A 23,494-nucleotide genomic window follows, 5' to 3' on the forward strand; every position below is an offset into this window, starting at 1 on the left:
TTCCACAAGGCAACCAAAAAGAAGGCACTGGCTGTCGTTGGCGACCCCTCCCACCCTCTACACCCTCAGTTCGAGAAGCTTCCCTCTGGCTGCGCTTCAGAATGGCCAAGAAGAACGTGTTCAAACATTCATTCGTTCCTTGTGCTGTTGGACTACTAAATGCAAAGTAAATTGTATCAGTATATGTACTTATCTATCCAGTGCAGTTGGGACAGCGGTCGGTTGTGAGTGAATGTATTAATGTCATTATGTTTTTAGTGTATGCAACATGATGGACTGACTGGTTTAAATGTGTATGTGATCATTTTAATGGAAGGTAATGGCAAAGAAAAATGTCCATCTAATGTAACAACGTAGAACTAGCAGTGCTCACGGCCACTTGACTTAAAGTACACAAGAATTCTTCGGGGATTAGAACTTGCAACCACTTGTTTGGGAAAGCATCGTTGTTGCTGCAGCACTACCATGTTCACACTAACTGCTAAGAACTATACTGAACAAAAAAATAAATGCAACATGCAACAATTTCAACAGTTCATATAAGGAGATCAGTCAATTGAAATAAATTAATCAGGCCCTAATCTATGGATTTCACATGACTGGGCAGGGGCGCAGCCATGGGTGGGCCTGGGAGGGCATAGGCCCACCCACTGGGGAGCCAGGCCCAGCCAATCAGAATGAGTTTTTCCCCATAAAGGGCTTTATTACAGACAGAAATACTCCTCAGTTTCATCAGCTGTCTGGTTGGCTGGTGTCACGCCCTGACTCAGGGGACGCTTATATGTTGAGTCAGGGTGTGTATATTCCTTGTTGTGCTTTTTCTATGTGTGGGATCTAGTATGTATAGTTCTATGTTGGCCGGTGTGGTTCCCAATCAGAGGCAGCTGTTGCTCGTTGTCTCTGATTGGGGACCATACTTAGGCAGCCTATTGGCACTGTCTAGTTGTGGGATCTTGTTCCGGTTAAGGTTGGTTGGTTGGTTGGTTGGTTGGTTGGTTGGTTGGTTGGTTGGTTGGTTGGTTATCTATCTACCTACCTACCTTAGGACTTCACGTTTCGTTTCGTTTATTGTTTTGTCGTGTGTTTATTACGTTAATAAACATGTACGTATATCACGCTGCGCCTTGGTCCGTCCCGTCATTCAATGAACGTGACAGCTGGTCTCAGACGAACCCGCAGGTGAAGAAGCCTGATGTGGAGGTCCTGGGCTGGTGTGGTCACACGTGGTCTGCAGTTGTGAGGCCGGTTGGACGTACTGCCAAATTCTCTAAAACGATGTTGGAGGCAGCTTATGGTAGAGAAATGAACATTAAATTCTCTGGCAATAGCTCTGATGGACATTCCTGCAGTCAGCATGCCAATTCCACACTCCCTCAAAACTTGAGACATCTGTGTGACAAAATGGCACATTTTAGAGTGGCGTTTTATTGTCCCCAGCAAAAGGTGCACCTGGGTATTAACCATGCTGTTTAATCAGCTTCTTAATATGCCACACCTGTCAGGTGGATGGATGATCTTGGCAAAGGAGAAATTCTCACTAACAGGGATGTAAACTAATTTGTGCACTACATTTGAGAGAAACAAGCTTTGTGTGCGTATAAGACATTTTTTGGGATCTTTTATTTCAGCTCATGAAACATGGGACCAACACTTTACATGTTGCTTTTATATTTTTGTTCAGTACATATTAACACACTCTTAATAAATAAGGGTATGGTTAGGGTACAGTGTTGTTCCCTGGGGTATAAAAAGGTCAAAGGTACACTTCACAGATACACATATAAACTCACATGGTACAGTTCGGTATCTTGTAGGTATGGGAAATGTTTCTACCCAATATTTTGAATATAAGGTACGATCATCACTGCACTTTAAAATATAGGTGGGGGCAATGTACTGGTTGAGTTGCATTAGCACATTTGGGGGAGTGGTGAAATATTTGTGTTTGTGCCAATGGTCAGTGGAAGTGTTGGAGCAGTTTAAGTGTTTGATGGTTATGCCAATGCAAGTTGAGCAACTCCTTTGGCACTGTTCTGCAAACTTTGCAAGATAATGTGTCAGTAACGAGCTGCACTGTAGAGGTTATTGTGCATTTTCCAGCAACTTAATGGCAACTTGTTGCTGTGAATTTGTTATTTCTTAACTTGAAACTACTTGTTAGTAAGTTTTGTAGAAGTCACTACAGCTTACTGGCAAAACGTTGATGGTAAACTACAGGACAGTTGCTGACACTAGCAATCCTTGCAAGTGACCTACCGTGCCTTCACTGATGTTTCTGTTGACAACATGCACATCACTTGCTGATTGGCAGCATACTGTAGCAGCGGCAGCCTATCAGAATATTGCAGGAGTGGCTTATTCGAGGTGTGGCTTTCAGCTAGCTCTTTTGGGTCTCTCGTGAGAGGGAACGTCATCCCAGTTAATGTGGTCTGTTGTATTCTGTTACTAAATAATATGGTTGTATACTGTCAGTTCTGCAGCTTTGTTGAAGGCTGATGTAATTGTGTGTGATAAGGAAGAGCCATGTTATTGTACTTCTCATGCACCATACTGTTAGGTGAGTGTGACCAATTTACTACCGTATATTACTGTAAAATGTATTAAAACCCACTTGCAACTGGTTGATAGCAAGTTATTGGAAATTAAACATTAACTTCCTGTGAACCAGCTACCATTAAGCTTTTGGAACACGCACAGAAACCTCTAAACAGTGCGGCTCTTGCGTGTCACAGGTTCTCACTAAAATTGCAAAACTGACAGTGTCAAAAGAGATGCTCAACCTTCATTAACATAACGATAAAAGCACTTAAACTGCTTCAACATTTCCAATGACGGTTTTAGACCATGCCCCCAAATATGCTAATGAGCCCCTGCCAGCACATAGCCTCCACCTACATTTCAAAGTGCAGTAATGATACCTAATCCTGCATTCGTAACCAAGCGGGGAGTGGGAATTTACCACATATGCCTGGGAAAAATCCACCTGAACTGCCCTCCAACTGGTAATTACTAGTAGGAAATCCGTCTATCATCCCTGAGCTCTGACTTCTCCCACATGCTGACCTCTGACATCACCTACTAAGGAAATGACCTCGATAACAGCATTTCCGGCAGTTAAATGTAATAACATACTATTATTTATAAAAAGCAATCTATTAATATGATTTTTGAACTCTATCATGTGTTTACAAGCATGATAGCTGTCCTTTTCGTTTATGGTTGACGCAGCTTGTTGGCCATTAGCCAATTGGTGTTTCTCAACGAGTTCAAAGCACATACGGTAAATGCATCCACGTGGTATTTACGACTTCACAACTGGTAAATGCCCACCTCCCACATGGTTACGAACACAGCATTATATTGAATTTTTGGGTAGAACAATGTACCATTATAATAGATTATGCGCACATGTAGCCTAAAAGGTACCGACCAGTACTATGTGAGTTCCTATGTGTACCTCCGAAGGTACCTTATGTGTACCTTTGACCTTTTTGTACACCAGGGAACAACACTGTACTGTAACCATGCTCTTATATTTGAGAGTGTGTGGATATACACTGAGTGTAAAAAACATTAGGAACACCTTCCTAATATTGAGTTACACCCCCTTTTGCCCTCAGAACAGCCTCAATTCATCGGGGCATGGACTACAAGGTGTCAAAAGCATTCCCCAGGGATGCTGGCCCATGTTGACTCCAATGCTTCCCACAGTTGTGTCAAGTTGGTTGGATGTCCTTTGGGTTGTGGACCATTCTTGATACACATGGGAAACTGTTGAGCAAGAAAAACCTAGCAGCATTGCAGTTCTTGGCACACTCAAAATGGTGTGCATGGCACCTACTACCATACCCCGTTCAAAGGCACTTAAATCTTTTGTCTTGCCCATTCACCCTCTGAATGGCACACATACACAATCCATGTCTCAATTGTCTCAAGGCTTAAAGATAATTCTTTAACCTGTCTCCCCTTCATCTACACTGATTAAAGTGGATTTAACAGGTGACATCAATAAGGGATCATAGCTTTCACCTGGATTCACCTGGTCAGTCTATGTCATGGAAAGATCATAATATTTTGTACACTGAGTGTCTGTTCTTGTGGCACTGCTGAGACATTAATGCACTTCAGACCAAAAGGTTGCAATTTCAAATCCCAAGGATATTTATGCACACTTAGGGCAAGATTCTATCAGATCTGCACTAGCTATGCAGGTGTTGGCAATCATGTGTTTACGTTTGATCTGATTGAATCTTAATGTCTAGTGACCCTGAGCACAGCTACCTTTCCGTTGGTGTTGTCAGATAATTGCACGATTATTGACTTGATTCTGGGCAACTTTAAGCAAAGTGCAGAAATCTATTTTTGTCACACAAAAAAATCACCAATCTCTATCATTGCCACAGACCTGGTGGTGAAGCAGGAAATACAGATTGCTGGCATCCAAGAGGTTGAGTTAAAATCCTAGGTGTGGTTGAGTCCCAAGTGCGATTACCAGTGTTGAGGTCAAATCCATTTAAGTTCCAGTCAATTCAGAAGGTTAACCAAATTCCAAATGTTCTTGTATTGAAAATAATTGGAATTAGAATGAGAATGTCTGTGTACTTCCTGAATACAGTTTGTTGTTGTACAGTATATTTACTGTAAATCTACAGTTAAGTTGTAGAAATACATTACAATTTGTATCCACTATTTTCACCGCAACTTAGTAGCCTATAAGTTTAAATGCAATTGCAAGTGAATAATAATTATGGCATAAATAAACCAATGTAGTCATGTAGGTCAATGTGCATCAAAAATGTAAGTTTAAAACACTGTATGTTAAAAGTACAATGTGTGTATCATAAAGACTCATTTTTGTTTGCAGGGCATTAGCTGTGAAACGTCCTGTGAAAATGTGAATCCACATGTAAAAGGTTATGATTTCACATGTGCAAAACGTGGAAATGTCACGTGAAATCATGTGATATTCCACACGTGAAATCATGTGATTTTCCACATGTGAAATCATGTGGTTTTTCCATAAGGGGTAATCAATCCTTGTCTGTCTTAACCCCCCCTCTCTAACACCAGCATCATCTGAAGTGGGAGAATCAAATCAAATCAAATTGTATTGGTCACATGCGCCGAATACAACAGGTGCAGATATTACAGTGAAATGCTTACTTACAGCCCTTAACCAACAGTGCATTTATTTTAAACAAAAAAAGTAAGAATAAAACAACAACAAAAAAAAGTGTTGAGAAAAAAAGAGCAGAAGTAAAATAAAGTGACAGTAGGGAGGCTATATATACAGGGGGGTACCGTTGCAGAGTCAATGTGCGGGGGCACCGGCTAGTTGAGGTAGTTGAGGTAATATGTACATGTGGGTAGAGTTAAAGTGACTATGCATAAATACTTAACAGAGTAGCAGCAGCATAAAAAGTGTGTGCAGTAGTAAGTAATAAACCAGCAGTAAGTCAGTATTAAATCCGTAGTAAACCAATAGTAAGCCAGTAGTAAACCAGTAGTAAGTCAGTAGTAAACCAGTAGTAAGTCAGTAGTAAGACAGTAGTTAGTCAGTAGTAAACCAGTAGTAAGGCAGTAGTAAGTCAGTAGTAAACCAGTAGTAAGCCAGTAGAAAGTCAGTAGTAAACCAGTAGTTAGTCAGTAGTAAACCAGTAGTAAGGCAGTAGTTAGTCAGTAGTAAACCAAAAGTTAGTCAGTAGTAAACCAGTAGTAAGGCAGTAGTTAGTCAGTAGTAAACCAGTAGTAAGTCAGTAGTAAACCAGTAGTAAGTCAGTAGAAAGTCCGTAGTAAACCAGTAGTTAGTCAGTAGTAAACCAGTAGTAAGGCAGTAGTTAGTCAGTAGTAAACCAGTAGTAAGTCAGTAGTATACCAGTAGTAAGTCAGTAGTAAACCAGTTGTAAGTCAGTAGAAAGTCAGTAGTAAACCAGTAGTTAGTCAGTAGTAAACCAGTAGTAAGGCAGTAGTTAGTCAGTAGTAAACCAGTAGTTAGTCAGTAGTAAACCAGTAGTAAGGCAGTAGTTAGTCAGTAGTAAACCAGTAGTTAGTCAGTAGTAAACCAGTAGTAAGGCAGTAGTTAGTCAGTAGTAAACCAGTTGTAAGTCAGTAGAAAGTCAGTAGTAAGGCAGTAGTTAGTCAGTAGTAAACCAGTTGTAAGTCAGTAGAAAGTCAGTAGTAAACCAGTAGTTAGTCAGTAGTAAACCAGTAGTAAGGCAGTAGTTAGTCAGTAGTAAACCAGTAGTAAGTCAGTAGAAAGTCAGTAGTAAGGCAGTAGTTAGTCAGTAGTAAACCAGTAGTAAGTCAGTAGAAAGTCAGTAGTAAGGCAGTAGTTAGTCAGTAGTAAACCAGTTGTAAGTCAGTAGAAAGTCAGTAGTAAACCAGTAGTTAGTCAGTAGTAAACCAGTAGTAAGGCAGTAGTTAGTCAGTAGTAAACCAGTAGTTAGTCAGTAGTAAACCAGTAGTAAGGCAGTAGTTAGTCAGTAGTAAACCAGTTGTAAGTCAGTAGAAAGTCAGTAGTAAGGCAGTAGTTAGTCAGTAGTAAACCAGTTGTAAGTCAGTAGAAAGTAAGTAGTAAACCAGTAGTTAGTCAGTAGTAAACCAGTAGTAAGGCAGTAGTTAGTCAGTAGTAAACCAGTAGTTAGTCAGTAGTAAACCAGTAGTAAGGCAGTAGTTAGTCAGTAGTAAACCAGTGGTAAGTCAGTAGTAAACCAGTAGTAAGGCAGTAGAAAGTCAGTAGTAAACCAGTAGTTAGTCAGTAGTAAACCAGTAGTAAGGCAGTAGTTAGTCAGTAGTAAACCAGTAGTAAGTCAGTAGTAAACCAGTAGTAAGTCAGTAGTAAACCAGTTGTAAGTCAGTAGAAAGTCAGTAGTAAAACCAGTAGTTAGTCAGTAGTAAACCAGTAGTAAGGCAGTAGTTAGTCAGTAGTAAACCAGTAGTAAGTCAGTTGTAAACCAGTAGTAAGTCAGTAGTAAAGCAGTAGTTAGTCAGTAGTAAACCAGTAGAAAGTCAGTAGTAAACCAGTAGTAAGCCAGTAGTTAGTCAGTAGTAAACCAGTAGTAAGTCAGTAGAAAGTCAGTAGTAAGGCAGTAGTTAGTCAGTAGTAAACCAGTTGTAAGTCAGTAGTAAACCAGTAGTTAGTCAGTAGTAAACCAGTTGTAAGTCAGTAGAAAGTCAGTAGTAAACCAGTAGTTAGTCAGTAGTAAACCAGTAGTTAGTCAGTAGTAAACCAGTTGTAAGTCAGTAGAAAGTCAGTAGTAAGGCAGTAGTTAGTCAGTTGTAAACCAGTTGTAAGTCAGTAGAAAGTCAGTAGTAAACCAGTAGTAAGTCAGTAGTAAACCAGTAGTTAGTCAGTAGTAAACCAGTAGTAAGGCAGTAGTTAGTCAGTAGTAAGGCAGTAGTTAGTCAGTAGTAAACCAGTAGTAAGTCAGAAGTAACCAGTAGTAAGTCAGTAGAAAGTCAGTAGTAAACCAGTAGTTAGTCAGTAGTAAACCAGTAGTAAGGCAGTAGTTAGTCAGTAGTAAACCAGTAGTTAGTCAGTAGTAAACCAGTAGTAAGGCAGTAGTTAGTCAGTAGTAAACAAGTAGTAAACCAGTAGTTAGTCAGTAGTAAACCAGTAGTAAGGCAGTAGTTAGTCAGTAGTAAACCAGTAGTTAGTCAGTAGTAAACCAGTAGTTAGTCAGTAGTAAACCAGTAGTAAGGCAGTAGTTAGTCAGTAGTAAACCAGTAGTAAGTCAGTAGAAAGTCAGTAGTAAGGCAGTAGTTAGTCAGTAGTAAACCAGTAGTAAGTCAGTAGAAAGTCAGTAGTAAGGCAGTAGTTAGTCAGTAGTAAACAAGTTGTAAGTCAGTAGAAAGTCAGTAGTAAACCAGTAGTTAGTCAGTAGTAAACCAGTAGTAAGGCAGTAGTTAGTCAGTAGTAAACCAGTAGTTAGTCAGTAGTAAACCAGTAGTAAGGCAGTAGTTAGTCAGTAGTAAACCAGTTGTAAGTCAGTAGAAAGTCAGTAGTAAAGGTAGTTAGTCAGTAGTAAACCAGTTGTAAGTCAGTAGTAAACCAGTAGTTAGTCAGTAGTAAACCAGTTGTAAGTCAGTAGAAAGTCAGTAGTAAACCAGTAGTTAGTCAGTAGTAAACCAGTAGTAAGGCAGTAGTTAGTCAGTTGTAAACCAGTAGTAAGTCAGCAGAAAGTCAGTAGTAAACCAGTAGTTAGTCAGTAGTAAACCAGTAGTAAGGCAGTAGTAAGTCAGTAGTAAGCCAGTAGTTAGTCAGTAGTAAACCAGTAGTAAGTCAGTCAGTAGTAAACCAGTAGTAAGTCAGTAGAAAGTCAGTAGTAAACCAGTAGTTAGTCAGTAGTAAACCAGTAGTAAGGCAGTAGTTAGTCAGTAGTAAACCAGTAGTTAGTCAGTAGTAAACCAGTAGTAAGGCAGTAGTTAGTCAGTAGTAAACCAGTAGTTAGTCAGTAGTAAACCAGTAGTAAGGCAGTAGTTAGTCAGTAGTAAACCAGTTGTAAGTCAGTAGAAAGTCAGTAGTAAACCAGTAGTTAGTCAGTAGTAAACCAGTAGTAAGGCAGTAGTTAGTCAGTAGTAAACCAGTAGTTAGTCAGTAGTAAACCAGTAGTAAGGCAGTAGTTAGTCAGTAGTAAACAAGTTGTAAGTCAGTAGAAAGTCAGTAGTAAGGCAGTAGTTAGTCAGTAGTAAACCAGTTGTAAGTCAGTAGAAAGTCAGTAGTAAACCAGTAGTTAGTCAGTAGTAAACCAGTAGTAAGGCAGTAGTTAGTCAGTAGTAAACCAGTAGTTAGTCAGTAGTAAACCAGTAGTAAGGCAGTAGTTAGTCAGTAGCAAACCAGTAGTAAGTCAGTAGTAAACCAGTAGTAAGTCAGTAGAAAGTCAGTAGTAAACCAGTAGTTAGTCAGAGGTAAACCAGTAGTAAAGCAGTAGTTAGTCAGTAGTAAACCAGTAGAAAGTCAGTAGTAAACCAGTAGTAAGCCAGTAGTTAGTCAGTAGTAAACCAGTAGTAAGTCAGTAGAAAGTCAGTAGTAAACCAGTAGTTAGTCAGTAGTAAACCAGTAGAAAGTCAGTAGTAAACCAGTAGTAAGCCAGTAGTTAGTCAGTAGTAAACCAGTAGTAAGTCAGTAGAAAGTCAGTAGTAAACCTGTAGTTAGTCAGTAGTAAACCAGTAGTTAGTCAGTAGTAAACCAGTTGTAAGTCAGTAGAAAGTCAGTAGTAAGGCAGTAGTTAGTCAGTTGTAAACCAGTTGTAAGTCAGTAGAAAGTCAGTAGTAAACCAGTAGTAAGTCAGTAGAAACTCAGTAGTAAACCAGTAGTTAGTCAGTAGTAAACCAGTAGTTAGTCAGTAGTAAACCTGTTGTAAGTCAGTAGAAAGTCAGTAGTAAGGCAGTAGTTAGTCAGTTGTAAACCAGTTGTAAGTCAGTAGAAAGTCAGTAGTAAACCAGTAGTTAGTCAGTAGTAAACCAGTAGTAAGTCAGTAGAAAGTCAGTAGTAAACCAGTAGTAAGTCAGTAGTAAACCAGTAGTAAGTCAGTAGAAAGTCAGTAGTAAGGCAGTAGTTAGTCAGTAGTAAACCAGTTGTAAGTCAGTAGTAAACCAGTAGTTAGTCAGTAGTAAACCAGTTGTAAGTGTGTGTGTGCTCTTTCATGCCGTCCCTGGGAGGGGTGCGTCACTTGAGTGGGTTGAGTTACTGACGTGATCTTCCTGTCTGGGTTGGCGCCCCCCCCTTGGTTTGTGCTGTGGTGGAGACCTCTGTGGGCTATACTGGCCTTGTCTCAGGATTGTAAGTTGGTGGTTGGGGATATCCCTCTAGTGGTGCGGGGCTGTGCTTTGGCGGAGTGGGTGGGGTTATATCCTTCCTGTTTGGCCCTGTCCGGGGTTTCTTCGGATGGGGCCACAGTGTCTCCGGGACCGCTCCTGTCTCAGCCTCCAGTATTTATGCTGCAGTAGTTTATGTGTCGGGGGCTGGGGTTAGTTGGTTATACCTGGAGTACTTCTCCTGTCTTATCCAGTGTCCTGTGTGAATTTAAGTATGCTCTCTCTAATTCTCTCGTTCTCTCTTTCTCTCTGAGAACCTGAGCCCTAGGACCATACGTCAGGACTACCGGGCATGATGACACCTTGCTGTCCCCAGTCCGCCTGGCCTTGCTGCTATTCCAGTTTCAACTGTTCTGCCTGCGGTTATGGAACCCCTACCTGTCCCAGACCTGCTGTTTTCAACTCTTAATGATCGGCTATGAAAAGCCAACTGAGATTTATTCCTGATTATTATTTGACCATGCTTGTCACTTATGAACATTTTTGAACATCTTGGCATGGTTCTGTTATAATCTCCACCCGGCACAGCCAGAAGAGGACTGGCCACCCCTCATAGCCTGGTTCCTCTCTAGGTTTCTTCCTAGGCTTTCGCCTTTCTAGGGAGTTTTTCCTAGCCACCGTGCTTCTACACCTGCATTACTAGCTGTTTGGGGTTTTAGGCTGGGTTTCTGTACAGCACTTCGAGATATTAGCTGATGTAAGAAGGGCTATATAAAATAAAATTGATTGATTGATTGATAAGTCAGTAGAAAGTCAGTAGTAAACCAGTAGTTAGTCAGTAGTAAACCAGTAGTTAGTCAGTAGTAAACCAGTTGTAAGTCAGTAGAAAGTCAGTAGTAAGGCAATAGTTAGTCAGTTGTAAACCAGTTGTAAGTCAGTAGAAAGTCAGTAGTAAACCAGTAGTAAGTCAGTAGAAAGTCAGTAGTAAACCAGTAGTTAGTCAGTAGTAAACCAGTAGTTAGTCAGTAGTAAACCAGTTGTAAGTCAGTAGAAAGTCAGTAGTAAGGCAGTAGTTAGTCAGTTGTAAACCAGTTGTAAGTCAGTAGAAAGTCAGTAGTAAACCAGTAGTTAGTCAGTAGTAAACCAGTAGTAAGTCAGTAGAAAGTCAGTAGTAAACCAGTAGTAAGTCAGTAGTAAACCAGTAGTAAGTCAGTAGTAAACCAGTAGTAAGTCAGTAGAAAGTCAGTAGTAAACCAGTAGTTAGTCAGTAGTGAACCAGTAGTAAGTCAGTAGTAAACCAGTAGTAAGTCAGTAGTAAACGAGTAGTAAGTCAGTAGAAAGTCAGTAGTAAACCAGTAGTAAGTCAGTAGTAAACCAGTAGTAAGTCAGTAGTAAACCAGTAGTAAGTCAGTAGAAAGTCAGTAGTAAACCAGTAGTTAGTCGGCAGTAAACCAGTAGTAAGCCAGTAGTTAGTCAGTAGTAAACCAGTAGTAAGCCAGTAGTTAGTCAGTAGTAAACCAGTAGTAAGGCAGTAGAAAGTCAGTAGTAAACCAGTAGTTAGTCAGTAGTAAACCAGTAGTAAGGCAGTAGTTAGTCAGTAGTAAACCAGTAGTAAGTCAGTAGTAAACCAGTAGTAAGTCAGTAGTAAATCAGTTGTAAGTCAGTAGAAAGTCAGTAGTAAACCAGTAGTTAGTCAGTAGTAAACCAGTAGTAAGGCAGTAGTTAGTCAGTAGTACACCAGTAGTAAGCCAGTAGTTAGTCAGTAGTAAACCAGTAGTAAGCCAGTAGTTAGTCAGTAGTAAACCAGTAGTAAGTCAGTAGAAAGTTAGTAGTAAGGCAGTAGTTAGTCAGTAGTAAACCAGTAGTAAACCAGTCGTAGGTCAGTCGTAAGCCAGTAGTAAGTCAATAGTAAGTCGTCGTAAGCCAGTAGTAAATCAGTAGTAAACCAGTAGTAAGCCAGTCGTAAGTCAGTCGTAAGCCAGCAGTAAGTCAATAGTAAGCCAGTAGCAAGTCAGTAGTAAACCAGTAGCAAGCCATAGTTCAGGGTTTTAATTTAAGGTTGGACCTGAGAGCAGCTGCCAATCATACTAAGCCTTCCAGGAAGGAGCTGTTTACATACCTCTGGCATGCTCTCTCCTCAGTGAGAGAGGCCTCATTCACACACAAATACGTCCACACACATTCGCAGAAACGCACACACACAAACAAACATGCAGGAATACACACACACACAATCTGGCAGTTTGACAACATCCAAGTCTCTTTGCTGCTATGGAACCACTGTAGCTTGTTACCAGGGGAACTACTCCTTCAGAGATATCGTTGATGCGTTTGATATTTGACATTCTGTATTGAAGATAAGAACTGGCACAAGCTACTTCTCAAATATTATGACAGGAATGCTATGAACACTTAAGCAAGGCACTAAACCCTAATTGCTCCTGTAAGTCGCTCTGGCTAAAAGCGTCTGCTAAATGACTTAAATGTAAACGTGCACCAGCTGGCTGTAGCTGCCAATGCATGGGGAGAAAGGCATCTTATGTTACCACTAAAAGCTGACTTCATCCAAATCAATGTCATCATTTCCTGCGTGTGACATCATTGGGTCCTTGCAATAAAGGGCAACAGCAGGGCCTCTGGGAGGAGAGATGCTCTTAATGCAACATTCTCCTCTCCTCTGTCTTCCTCGATGATCTATTTCAGTAGTGGAGATTGGAGGAAACTCCAGCTCCGGCCACTTACACACTCATTGAGAAATAACAGAAGGCTAAGGGCTCTGTGTATGCAGATCAGTACTGTACTTGTGTTGAATGAGTATTTGTGGTCTAACAGCTGTTGTGGACTTTCCATCTGAATCACTACAGTTGATCACTGGGTGGGAACTCTTCATTCGGGGATGATGATATCCTTTGTTATTGTTGCGGCATCCTAAGGGTTTGCCTGCTCGGAACAGGGGGTTTAATCATGATCCAACTTTTTCTGGAGGAGTCTGTATTTCTACATTACCTTTTAGTCAGAGTACACACAAATGGCTCATATGAATGTAAATCTATTGGTTTGGGACGGACGTCAAATGTTTGTTGGTTGTAGAGCAGAAAACCCACTGTTAAACCTACAGTATTATACTGTATATTAAAGACAAAAACTACATTTTAAGATAGAAATCGTCAGGTCTGAAGCTGAAAACATGCATCTAGCAAGTGGCTTTGTTGAACACAGACATCAGGGACAGTAAAAGAGAAGAGGGGGAAGAGACTGTCACTCAAACTACAGCCCTCGCTCGAATGGCATCTCAGGGGAGGTGGAGGACAGAGAGCCAGAGAGAGAGAGAGAGAGAGAGAGAGAGAGAGAGAGAGAGAGAGAGAGAGAGAGAGAGAGAGAGAGAGAGAGAGAGAGAGAGAGAGAGAGAGAGAGAGAGACACACAGAGAGAGAGAGAGAGAGAGAGAGAGAGAGAGAGAGACACAGAGAGAGAGAGACACAGAGAGAGAGAGACACAGAGAGAGAGAGAGACAGAGTGAGAGAGAGACAGAGTGAGAGAGAGACAGAGCGAGAGAGAGACAGAGCGAGAGAGAGAGGAGCCCACCTCTTTAGAAACTCCATGTATTCGGCATGTTTGATGAGGCCTGTCCTCATCATAATGGTCTGGAAACACTGGCGGTCGATGGCCCATAACTTCACATTAGTGAGGGCTGAGGAAGAGACAACAAAAAGACATCAGACAGAGAAAATAACGACTTTTAGATCACAGGATGTAACACAGTCTTATATAATGATAGAATATCAAGAAATGGACAATATAACATTTACTCAATAACATTTTGAAATGTACATCTAATTAAAAACCTGTGCAGTGCACTCCTACACTCTTAGAAAAAGGGGGAACCTAAAAGGGTTATTTGGCTGTCCCCATAGGAGTACCCTTTTAAAAACCCTTTTCGGTTCCAGGTAGAAGAACCCTTTTGGGTTTCATGTAGAAGCCTTTCCACAGAGGGTTCTACATGGAAATCAAAAGGGTTCTACCTGGAACCCAAAAGGGTTCTTCTATGGGGACAGCCGAAGAACCCTTTTGGAACCCTTTTTTCTAAGAGTCTATCATTGTATCACCGAATCTGCTATACAGCTAAACAAGGTCATCAGTCATACAGTATCCATGGCAACTCCTGTGGCTAAATCCAAGTCAAGTCATTTGGAACCGGAGCAATAATCAATCATACCAACACCACTGATTTCTACCCATGACTACCATTCCCCTGTATGTTTTCCATGACTGAGCATCGTCCAATCAGTCAGCAAGTTTGAAAAAATAGACTTGTTTTAAAGGGCATACCCTCAAATCCTTGTCATCATTTAACACAGTGAGTGCAAAGAGAGATACTAAACTCCTAGACACCCACGATGACCGTTGTGTTGGATCTTGTCAGTGAACCCAAATTGATTTCCTTTAATGGATCATTATCTATGGTACACGGATTAAGGAGTGTTAGACAGGATGACAGGAGCGACGGAGGAGGAACAGGACATTCCATTTCATCATTCATTATTTATTACTCCGGTACAGGGATGGGAATATACAGTATCATGGGAAAGTTGAATGCACTTTGAGGGAATATCCCAAGTTATTATTATTAGATGAAGACGTTAGGACTCCCCTTGGACCCTCGCAGTGTGACAGGGTCCGTGACAAGACAAGGCGTTTGCATGACGCTCCATCAGACTTACTGCATTGTTTATTGTAAATGTGACTGTTTGCTAGTAGCAAAATCTCTCAATGTGTAAGTTCATCGTCTATCTTTATTAGTTAGATACTGTCTCTATTACGGCATATATTTATTTCCAACAAATATGATAACATTTAAAAATGAAGGAATTTGTCATTTGAATAAAGTGAGTAAAGGTCCAGGATAGCCTACTTCACCATTCATTTATGACTGCTCTGTGCAGTTTGCTCTATATCAAGGCCAGTCAAATCACACAGGAATATTGTGCTTTACTCTGGGTGAGACAGCGCTGTATTGTCCTACACACTAAAAACAAATGGTTCTATACAGTGCTTAATAAGGGTTCTTTGGCTTGTAACCATACCAGAACCCTTTTTTTTGCTATATGGAACCTTTTTTTGAAAGTTCTAAATGGAACCTCTATGGTGCTATAAAGAACCCTTTCTTGAGGTTCTATAAAGAACTATTTAAAATGTTCTATATAGCACCAAAAAAGGGTTCCGCTATGGTTACAACCCTTTATGGGGGTATATACAACCCTTTTTTATGGTTCTTTATCGAAGCTTTATAGAGAATGGTTTTATAAAGAACCTTTCTCAATCTCAAAGGTTCTTTGTAGAACCAAACAGGGTTTTTCATTCTGGTTTAATATACGTATTATGTTTAGTGATGTTACGTTTGATGCCGGACCTCCGAGGCATGCATCGAAATCGCTAAGCAGTGTACTTTGAAGCAGTGTACCAATGCCTGTATCACTTTATCAGAAGCACGTGATCAATGATGTCTGAAGCTTCATTTCGTCAAACAACCAATAAAAAGGCTAAGCTGTGCACACACTATGGGGTGTGGGACGTCATCTATAATAATTTGGATGCTCTAAATTATTTTGACCAGCAGGTGCCACTAGTCTACACTGTGTTGATCAAAGCCTTGAGTATTGAACCTATTTTAAACACAATTGGCTTGAAAAACTCAATGCTTCAGGAAGCTATGTTTCCCCATCACTAATTATATTGTTAAAATTCCATAGGTTTTATTATTGTTTATTAACTAGTTGAATCAGGTGTGCTAGCTCTGGAATGGCTGGGGGTTCTGAGGAAATAATGAAAAACTACTGACTTTTAGTCAACCATTGTCAATTGGCCATACATGAGACTTTCACAAGACACCGTCACTGGCCATATTCATACAGTGCCTTCAACAGCCCTTGACTTTTTCCAAATGTTCTTGTGTTGCAGCCTGAATGTATTTTTTTTGTAATTGGCCAACACACAATACCCCATATCAAAGTGTAATTTTTTAAACAAATTAATTAAAAATGAAAAGCTAAAATGTCTTGAGTCAATAAGTACTCAACCCCTTTGTTATGGCAAGCCTAAATACATCCAGGAGTACAAATGTGTTTAACAAGTCACATAATTGTCACGCCTACTCCTACTCCCTCTCTCCAGAGCTCGACGTCACCGGTCTACTAACCACCGGCCCTGGCAACCATTATTACGGACACCTGCTCCCCATCGTTACGCACACCTGGACTTCATCATCACCATGATTACCTTCCCTTTATTTAGCCCTCAGTAGCCTCAGGTAGCGTTGGTTTGTTTTCATGTTCAAGGAGTGTCCCTTGTGTTGTTCATGTGCCTTACATCATTGTTATTAAACTCTCTTTCTGCACCTGCTTCCTGACTCCCTGCATATACAGTTGAAGTCGGAAGTTTACATACACTTAGGTTGGAGTCATTAAAACTCTTTTTTCAACCACTCCACAAATTTGCCCGGCAAGCGGTACCGGAGTGCCAAGTCTAGGTCCAAGTCTAGGTCCAAAAGACTTCTCAACAGCTTCTACCCCCAAGCCATAAGACTCCTGAACAGCTAATCATGGCTACCCGGACTATTTGCACTGCCCCCCCACCCCATCCTTTTTACGCTGCTGCTACTCTGTTAAGTATTTATGCATAGTCACTTTAACTCTACCCACATGTACATATTACCTCAACTACCTCAACTAGCCGGTGCCCCCGCACATTGACTCTGCAACGGTACCCCCCTGTATATATAGCCTCCCTACTGTCACTTTATTTTACTTCTGCTCTTTTTTTCTCAACACTTTTTTTGTTGTTGTTTTATTCTTACTTTTTTTGTTTAAAATAAATGCACTGTTGGTTAAGGGCTGTAAGTAAGCATTTCACTGTAATGTCTGCACCTGTTGTATTCGGCGCATGTGACCAATAACATTTGATTTGATTTGATTTGATTTGATTTGATTTCTTGTTAACAAACTATAGTTTTGGCAAGTCGGTTAGGACATCTACTTTGTGCATGACACAAGTCATTTTTCCAACAATTGTTTACAGACAGGTTATTTCACTTATAATTCACTGTATCACAATTCCAGTGAGTCAGAAGTTTACATACACTAAGTTGACTGTGCCTTTAAACAGCTTGGAAAATTCCAGAAAATGATGTCATGGCTTTAGAAGCTTCTGATAGGCTAATTGACATCATTTGAGTCAATTGGATGTGTACCTGTGGATGTATTTCAAGGCCTACCTTCAAACTCAGTGCCTCTTTGCTTGACATCATGGGAAAATCAAAAGAAATCAACCGCAACAGCCCTATACATGACTAATGCATACTCGGCCTACCGCCATAATCAGTTTAATTTCTAATGATTCTAATTATATATTTTTTAGGAGGAAAGATCAAATTTAATATTGCAGATAGTTTGTGGCTTCCATCAATGTAAATGTCTGCATATATATTTGTTGTAAATATATATATACACTACCAGTCAAAAGTTTTAGAACACCTACTAATTTATTTTTACTATTTTCCACATTGTAGAATAATAGTGAAGACATCAAAACTATGAAATAACACATATGGAATCATGTAGTAACCAAAAAAGTGTTAAACAAATCAAAATATATGTTATATTTGAGATTCTTCAAATAGCCACCCTTTGCCTTGATTACAGCTTTGCACACTCTTGGCATTCTCTCAACCAGCTTCACATGGAATGCTTTTCCAACAGTCTTGAAGGAGTTCCCACATATGCTGAGCACTTGTTGGCTGCTTTTCCTTCACTCTGCGGCCCGACTCATCCCAAACCATCTCAATTTGGTTGAGGTCGGGGGATTGTGGAGGCCAGGTCATCTGATGCAGCACTCCATCACTCTCCTTCTTGGTAAAATAGCCCTTACACAGCCTGGAGGTGTGTTGGGTCATTGTCCTGTTGAAAAACAAATGATAGTCCCACTAAGCCCAAACCAGATGGGATTCGTATCGCTGCAGAATGCTGTGGTAGCCATGCTGGTTAAGTGTGCTTTGAATTCTAAATAAATCACAGACAGTGTCACCAGCAAAGCACCCCCACAACATAACACCTCCTCCTCCATGCTTTACGGTGGGAAATACACATGCGGAGATCATCCGTTCACCCACACCGCGTCTCACAAAGACACGGCGGTTGAAACCAAAAATCTCAAATTTGGACTCCAGACCAAAGGACACATTTCCACCGGTTTAATGTCCATTGCTCGTGTTTCTTGGCCCAAGCAAGTCTCTTCTTCTTATTGGTGTCCTTTAGTAGTGGTTTCTTTGCAGCAATTTGACAATGAAGGCCTGATTCACACCGTCTCCTCTGAACAGTTGATGTTGAGATGTGTCTGTTACTTGAACTCTGTGAAGCATTTATTTGGGCTGCAATTTCTGAGGCTGGTAACTCTAATGAACTTATCCTATGCAGCAGAGGTAACTCTGGGTATTCCATTCCTGTGGCAGTCCTCACGAGAGCCAGTTTCAGCATAGCACTTGATGGTTTTTGCGACTGCACTTGAAGAAACTTCCAAAGTTCTTGAAAATTTCCGTAATGACTGACCTTCATGTCTTAAAGTAATGATGGACTGTCGTTTCTATTTGCTTATTTAAATAAAAATAAATATATTGGTCATTTAGCAGACGCTCTTATCCAGAGTGACTTACAGGAGCAATTAGGGTTAAGTGCCTTGCTCAAGGGCACATCGACAGATTTTTCACCTAGTCGGCTCGGGGATTAGAACCAGCGACCTTTCGGTTACTGGCACAACGCTCTTAACCACTAAGCTACCTGCCGCCCTGAGCTGTTCTTGCCATAATATGGACTTGGTCTTTTTACCCACCCCCCCCACAAATTAACTTTTAACAAGGCACACCTGTTAATTGAAATTAATTCCAAGTGACTACCTCATGAAGCTGGTTGAGAGAATGCTAAGAGTGTGCAAAGCTGTCATCAAGGCAAAGGGTGGCTATTTGAAGAATCTCAAATATAAAATATATTTTGATTTGTTTTACACTTTTTTGGTTACTACATGATTCCATATGTGTCATTTAATAGTTTTGATGTCTTCACTATTATTCTACAATGTAGAAAATAGTAAAAATAAAGAAAAACCCTTGAATAAGTTGGTGTTCTAAAACTTATGACCGGTATTGTATATATATATATTGTATATATATATTTTCCTTTAATATCGAATTATGCAAACACACTCATAGTTTACCTCTCTTCTTCGACTACAATAGATGCATCTCGGTATCAGTTGCTTCTAGGTACCTAATAATATGGATGTAAGTGTTCATCCCAGGAAAAACTATCGTGTTATAGATTTAGCCCGCTGGCCCAATGAAACTCATTATAATTCATAGCATCTGTTCAGCGTTTGTCTGACAGACAGAGAAGATGAAGAAAAAGGATTATGGAACATCGGGGCTCAGAGCTCCATAAACCTTCACACTGCCTGAAGAAAACATCAGTGCAGTAATAGTGGTGTTGATTATGAAACACTAATTGTGACTTGCTTGCAAATTTGATTTGTCACATGCGCCGAATACAAAAGGTGTACAACAGGTGTAGACCTTACCGTGAAATGCTTACTTACAAGCCCTTAACCAACAATGCAGTTCAAGAAATAGAGTTAAGATAATGCACATGTACAGTTGAAGTCGGAAGTTTACATACGCCTTAGCCAAATACATTTAAACTCAGTTTTTCACAATTCCTGACATTTATTCCTAGTAAAAATTCCCTGTCTTAGGTCAGTTAGGATCACCACTTTATTTTAAGAATGTGAAATGTCTGAATAATTGTAGAGAGAATGATTTATTTCAGCTTCTATTTCTTTCATCACATTCCCAGTGGGTCAGAAGTTGTCACGATCGTTGAGAGACGGGTCAGACTAAGGTGCAGCGTGAAAAGCGTACATGTTTATTAACAAATAAACATACAACAAAAACAAGAAACAACGTAACGTAAAGTCCTCCGGCTATACACATACAAGCCTAACGGAACAAGATCCCACAATACACATTAGGCAATGGGCTACTTAAGTATGATCCCCAATCAGAGACAAGGAGCGACAGCTGTCTCTGATTGGGAATCACACCCGGCCAAAACTAGCACTGCAACATAGAAATAGACTAACTAGAACATAAACATGGAATATATAACATAGACACTCACGCCCTGACCAAACCAACTAAAGACAACAGGCCTCTCAAGGCCAGGGCGTGACAGAAGTATACATACACTCAATTAGTATTTGGTAGCATTGCCTTGAAATTGTTTAACTTGGTTCAAACGTTTCAGGTAGCCTTCCACAAGTTTCCCACAATAAGTTGGGTGAATTTTGGCCCATTCCTCCTGACAGAGCTGGTGTAACTGAGTCAGGTTTGTAGGCCTCGCTCGCACACGCTTTTTCAGTTCTGCCTACACATTTTCTATAGGATTGAGGTCAGGGCTTTGTGATGGCCACTCCAATACCTTGACTTTGTTGTCCTTAAGCCATTTTGCCATTGTCTATTTGGAAGACCCATTTGCGACCAAGCTTTAACTTCCTGACTGATGTCTTGAGATGTTGCTTCAATATATCCACATCATTTTCCTTCCTCATGATGCCATCTATTTTGTGAAGTGCACCAGTCCCTCCTGCAGCAAAGCACCCCCACAGCATGATACTGCCACCCCCGTGCTTCACAGTTGGGATGGTGTTCTTCGGCTTGCAAGCACCCACTTTTTCCTCCAAACATAACGATGGTCATTATGGCCAAATATAGGACTCGTTTTACTGTGGATATAGATACTTTTGTACCTGTTTCCTCCAGCATCTTCACAAGGTCCTTTGCTGTTGTTCTGGGATTGATTTGCACTTTTCGCACCAAAGTACGTTCATCTCTAGGAGACAGAACACGTCTCCTTCCTGAGCGGTATGACGGCTGCGTGGTCCCATGGTGCTTCTACTTGCGTACTATTGTTTGTACAGATGAACGTGGTACCTTCAGTCGTTTGGAAATTTCTCCCAAGGATGAAGCAGACTTGTGGAGGTCTACAATTATTTTTCTGAGGTATTGGCTGATTTCTTTTGATTTTCCGATTTCTCATGATGTCAAGCAAAGAGGCACTGAGTTTGAAGGTAGGCCTTGAAATACATCCACAGGTACACCTCCAATTGACTCAAATTATGTCAATTAGCCTATCAGAGGCTTCTAAAGCCATTACATCATTTTCTGAAATTTTCCAAGCTGTTTAAAGGCACCGTCAACTTAGTGTATGTAAACTTCTGACCCACTGGAATTGTGATACAGTGAATTATAAGTGAAATAATCTGTCTTGAAACAATTGTTGGAAAAATTACTTGTGTCATGCACAAAGTAGATGCCCTAACCGACTTGTCAAAACTATTGTTTGTTAACAAGACATTTGTGGAGTGGTTGAAAAACAAGTTTTAATGACTCCAACCTAAGTGTATGTAAACTTCCGACTTCAACTGTATGTTCAGAAAAGCATAAAGGCTGACACCTATAGGCATTGTGCCTCATAGACACATCGACTACTGACAGACAATTAATTGTCTTGTTTATCCCAGTATACAGAATGCCAGTGGGCCATACTGTAAACATTCCTAACACAGTAAACATATTCCCACAGATCTGCTGTAGCATCAACAGTAAAGGTGGGATGTAGGGTGCCATCTCTGAAAGTATGTTTTAACCTCTCCCAATTCATGGGTTGCACGTTTCGTCACAATATTGTTTTGTACATTCATTTTAGGACTTTGGCCCAACTGAGTATTCTACTCAATGCATTCTCAATGGGTGTAGTGTGGTCCAGCCCCCAAAGTGACTCTTATCAACTGTAAGCAAGGACTTCCTTTGTGTTGTCATAGGAACGCTGCATTATCTCACCAACCCTCGCTTGTCACACCCCTGGGAAGCAGAGGTTCTGTTGTCTTACATCCTGTAGTTCTGATATCTGATTGGATGTTCACTTTTACAGTATCCTATTGGTCAACAACTCAGATTTTGAATCCAAACAACTTCGATGTTATAAAGGGTTCTCAGATTCATTGCCTCTTTCTCTTTGTTCCTGACCTGCGCTTGTGAAATACGCTCTCTCTCTTTCTCTCTCCACCCCAGGGAATCTTAGGGCATGGCCTTTCAGGCTATGATTTCTCTCTCTCTCTCCCTTTCTGATCATGCCTAGAATAATGTATTTTAACGCTAGTATTATCTTGTAACTTAAGCTTTATGCCTTGTATAATGTTATCATTCATTTTACAATAACAATAAATATCTGCCTTTGATATAGACAATTCTTATTATTCTGTTGATTTTCCAATTCCTGTAACTCAACTATAGTCTCTTGGATATTGCTAAATCATCTTTATGGAGTCAGATAAACATGTTATCAGGCTAATTGCATAGTCTTAGTATGGACCTCACGTGAGGTGTATATAATAGTCATATATACAGTGCAATCGGAAAGTATTCAGACCCCTTGACTTTTTCCACATTTTGTTATGTTACAGCCTTATTCTAAAACGGATTAAATTGTTTTTTTCACTCATCAATCTACACACAATACCCCATAATGACAATGCAAAAACAGGTTTTTATTTATAATTTATAAAAATAAAAATAACTGAAATATCACATTTACATACGTTTTCAGACCCTTTATTCAGTACTTTGTTGAAGCACCTTTGGCAGTGATTACAGCCTCAACTATTCTTGGGTATGACGCTACAAGCTTGGAACACCTGTATTTGGGGAGTTTCTCCCATTCTTTTCTGCAGATCCTCTCAAGCTCTGTCAGGTTGGATGGGGAGCATCGTTGCACAGCTATTTTCAGGTCTCTCCAGAGATGTTCAATCGGGTTCAAGTCTGGGCTCTGGCTGGGCCACTCAAGGACATTCAGAGATTTATCCTGAAGCCACTCCTGCGTTGTCTTGGCTGTGTGCTTAGAGTCGTTGTCCTGTTGGAAGGTGAACCTTCATCTCAGTCTGAGGTCCTGAGCGCTCTGGAGAAGGTTTTCATCAAGGATCTCTCTGTACTTGGCTCCGTTAATCTTTTCCTCAATCCTGACTAGTCTCCCAGTCCCTGCCGCTGAAAAACATCCCCACAGCATGATGCTGCCACCACCATGCTTCACTGAAGGGATGAGCCGGGTTTCCTCCAGACATGATGCTTGGCATTCAGGCCAAAGAGTTCAATTTTGGTTTCATCAGACCCGATAATCTTGTTTCTCATGGTCTGAGAGTCCTTTAGGTGCCTTTTGGCAAACTCCAAGCGGGCTGTCATGTGCCTTTTACTGAGGAGTGGCTTCCGTCTGGCCACTCTACCATAAAGGCCTGATTGGTGGAGTGCTGCAGAGATGGTTGTCCTTCTGGAAGGTTCTCTCATCTCCACAGAGGAACTCTGGAGCTCTGTCAGAGTGACCATCGGGTTCTTGGTCACCTCCCTGAACAAGGTGGAGGCAACTGTGTTCTTGGGGACATTCAATGCTGCAGAAATGTTTTGGTACCCTTCCCCAGATCTGTGCCTCGACACGATCCTGTCTTGGAGCTCTACGGACAATTCATTCGGCATCATGGCTTGGTTTTTGCTCAGACATGCCCTTTCAAATGTAGGACCTAATATACATTTGCAAAAACATTCTAAAAACCTGTTTTCGCTCTCTCTCTCTCTCTCTCTCTCTCTCTCT

At 40.7% G+C, this 23,494-nt stretch overlaps 1 protein-coding gene across 3 annotated transcripts in view; it reads right to left on the bottom strand.

The window, feature by feature from the left end:
- The window catches only part of LOC121532297 (cGMP-dependent protein kinase 1), a 215,892-nt gene that overhangs the window by 62,740 nt on the left and 129,658 nt on the right, over nucleotides 1-23,494 (bottom strand). For all 3 annotated transcript variants that reach the window (XM_041838310.2, XM_041838196.2, XM_041838285.2), the window contains exon 4: nucleotides 13,341-13,446. In XM_041838310.2, the coding sequence (XP_041694244.1) occupies nucleotides 13,341-13,446 (106 nt within the window). The remainder of the gene's footprint in view (nucleotides 1-13,340; nucleotides 13,447-23,494) is intronic.

This window comes from Coregonus clupeaformis, chromosome 1, assembly GCF_020615455.1.
Source record: "Coregonus clupeaformis isolate EN_2021a chromosome 1, ASM2061545v1, whole genome shotgun sequence".
Classification (NCBI taxonomy): Eukaryota; Metazoa; Chordata; class Actinopteri; order Salmoniformes; family Salmonidae; genus Coregonus; species Coregonus clupeaformis.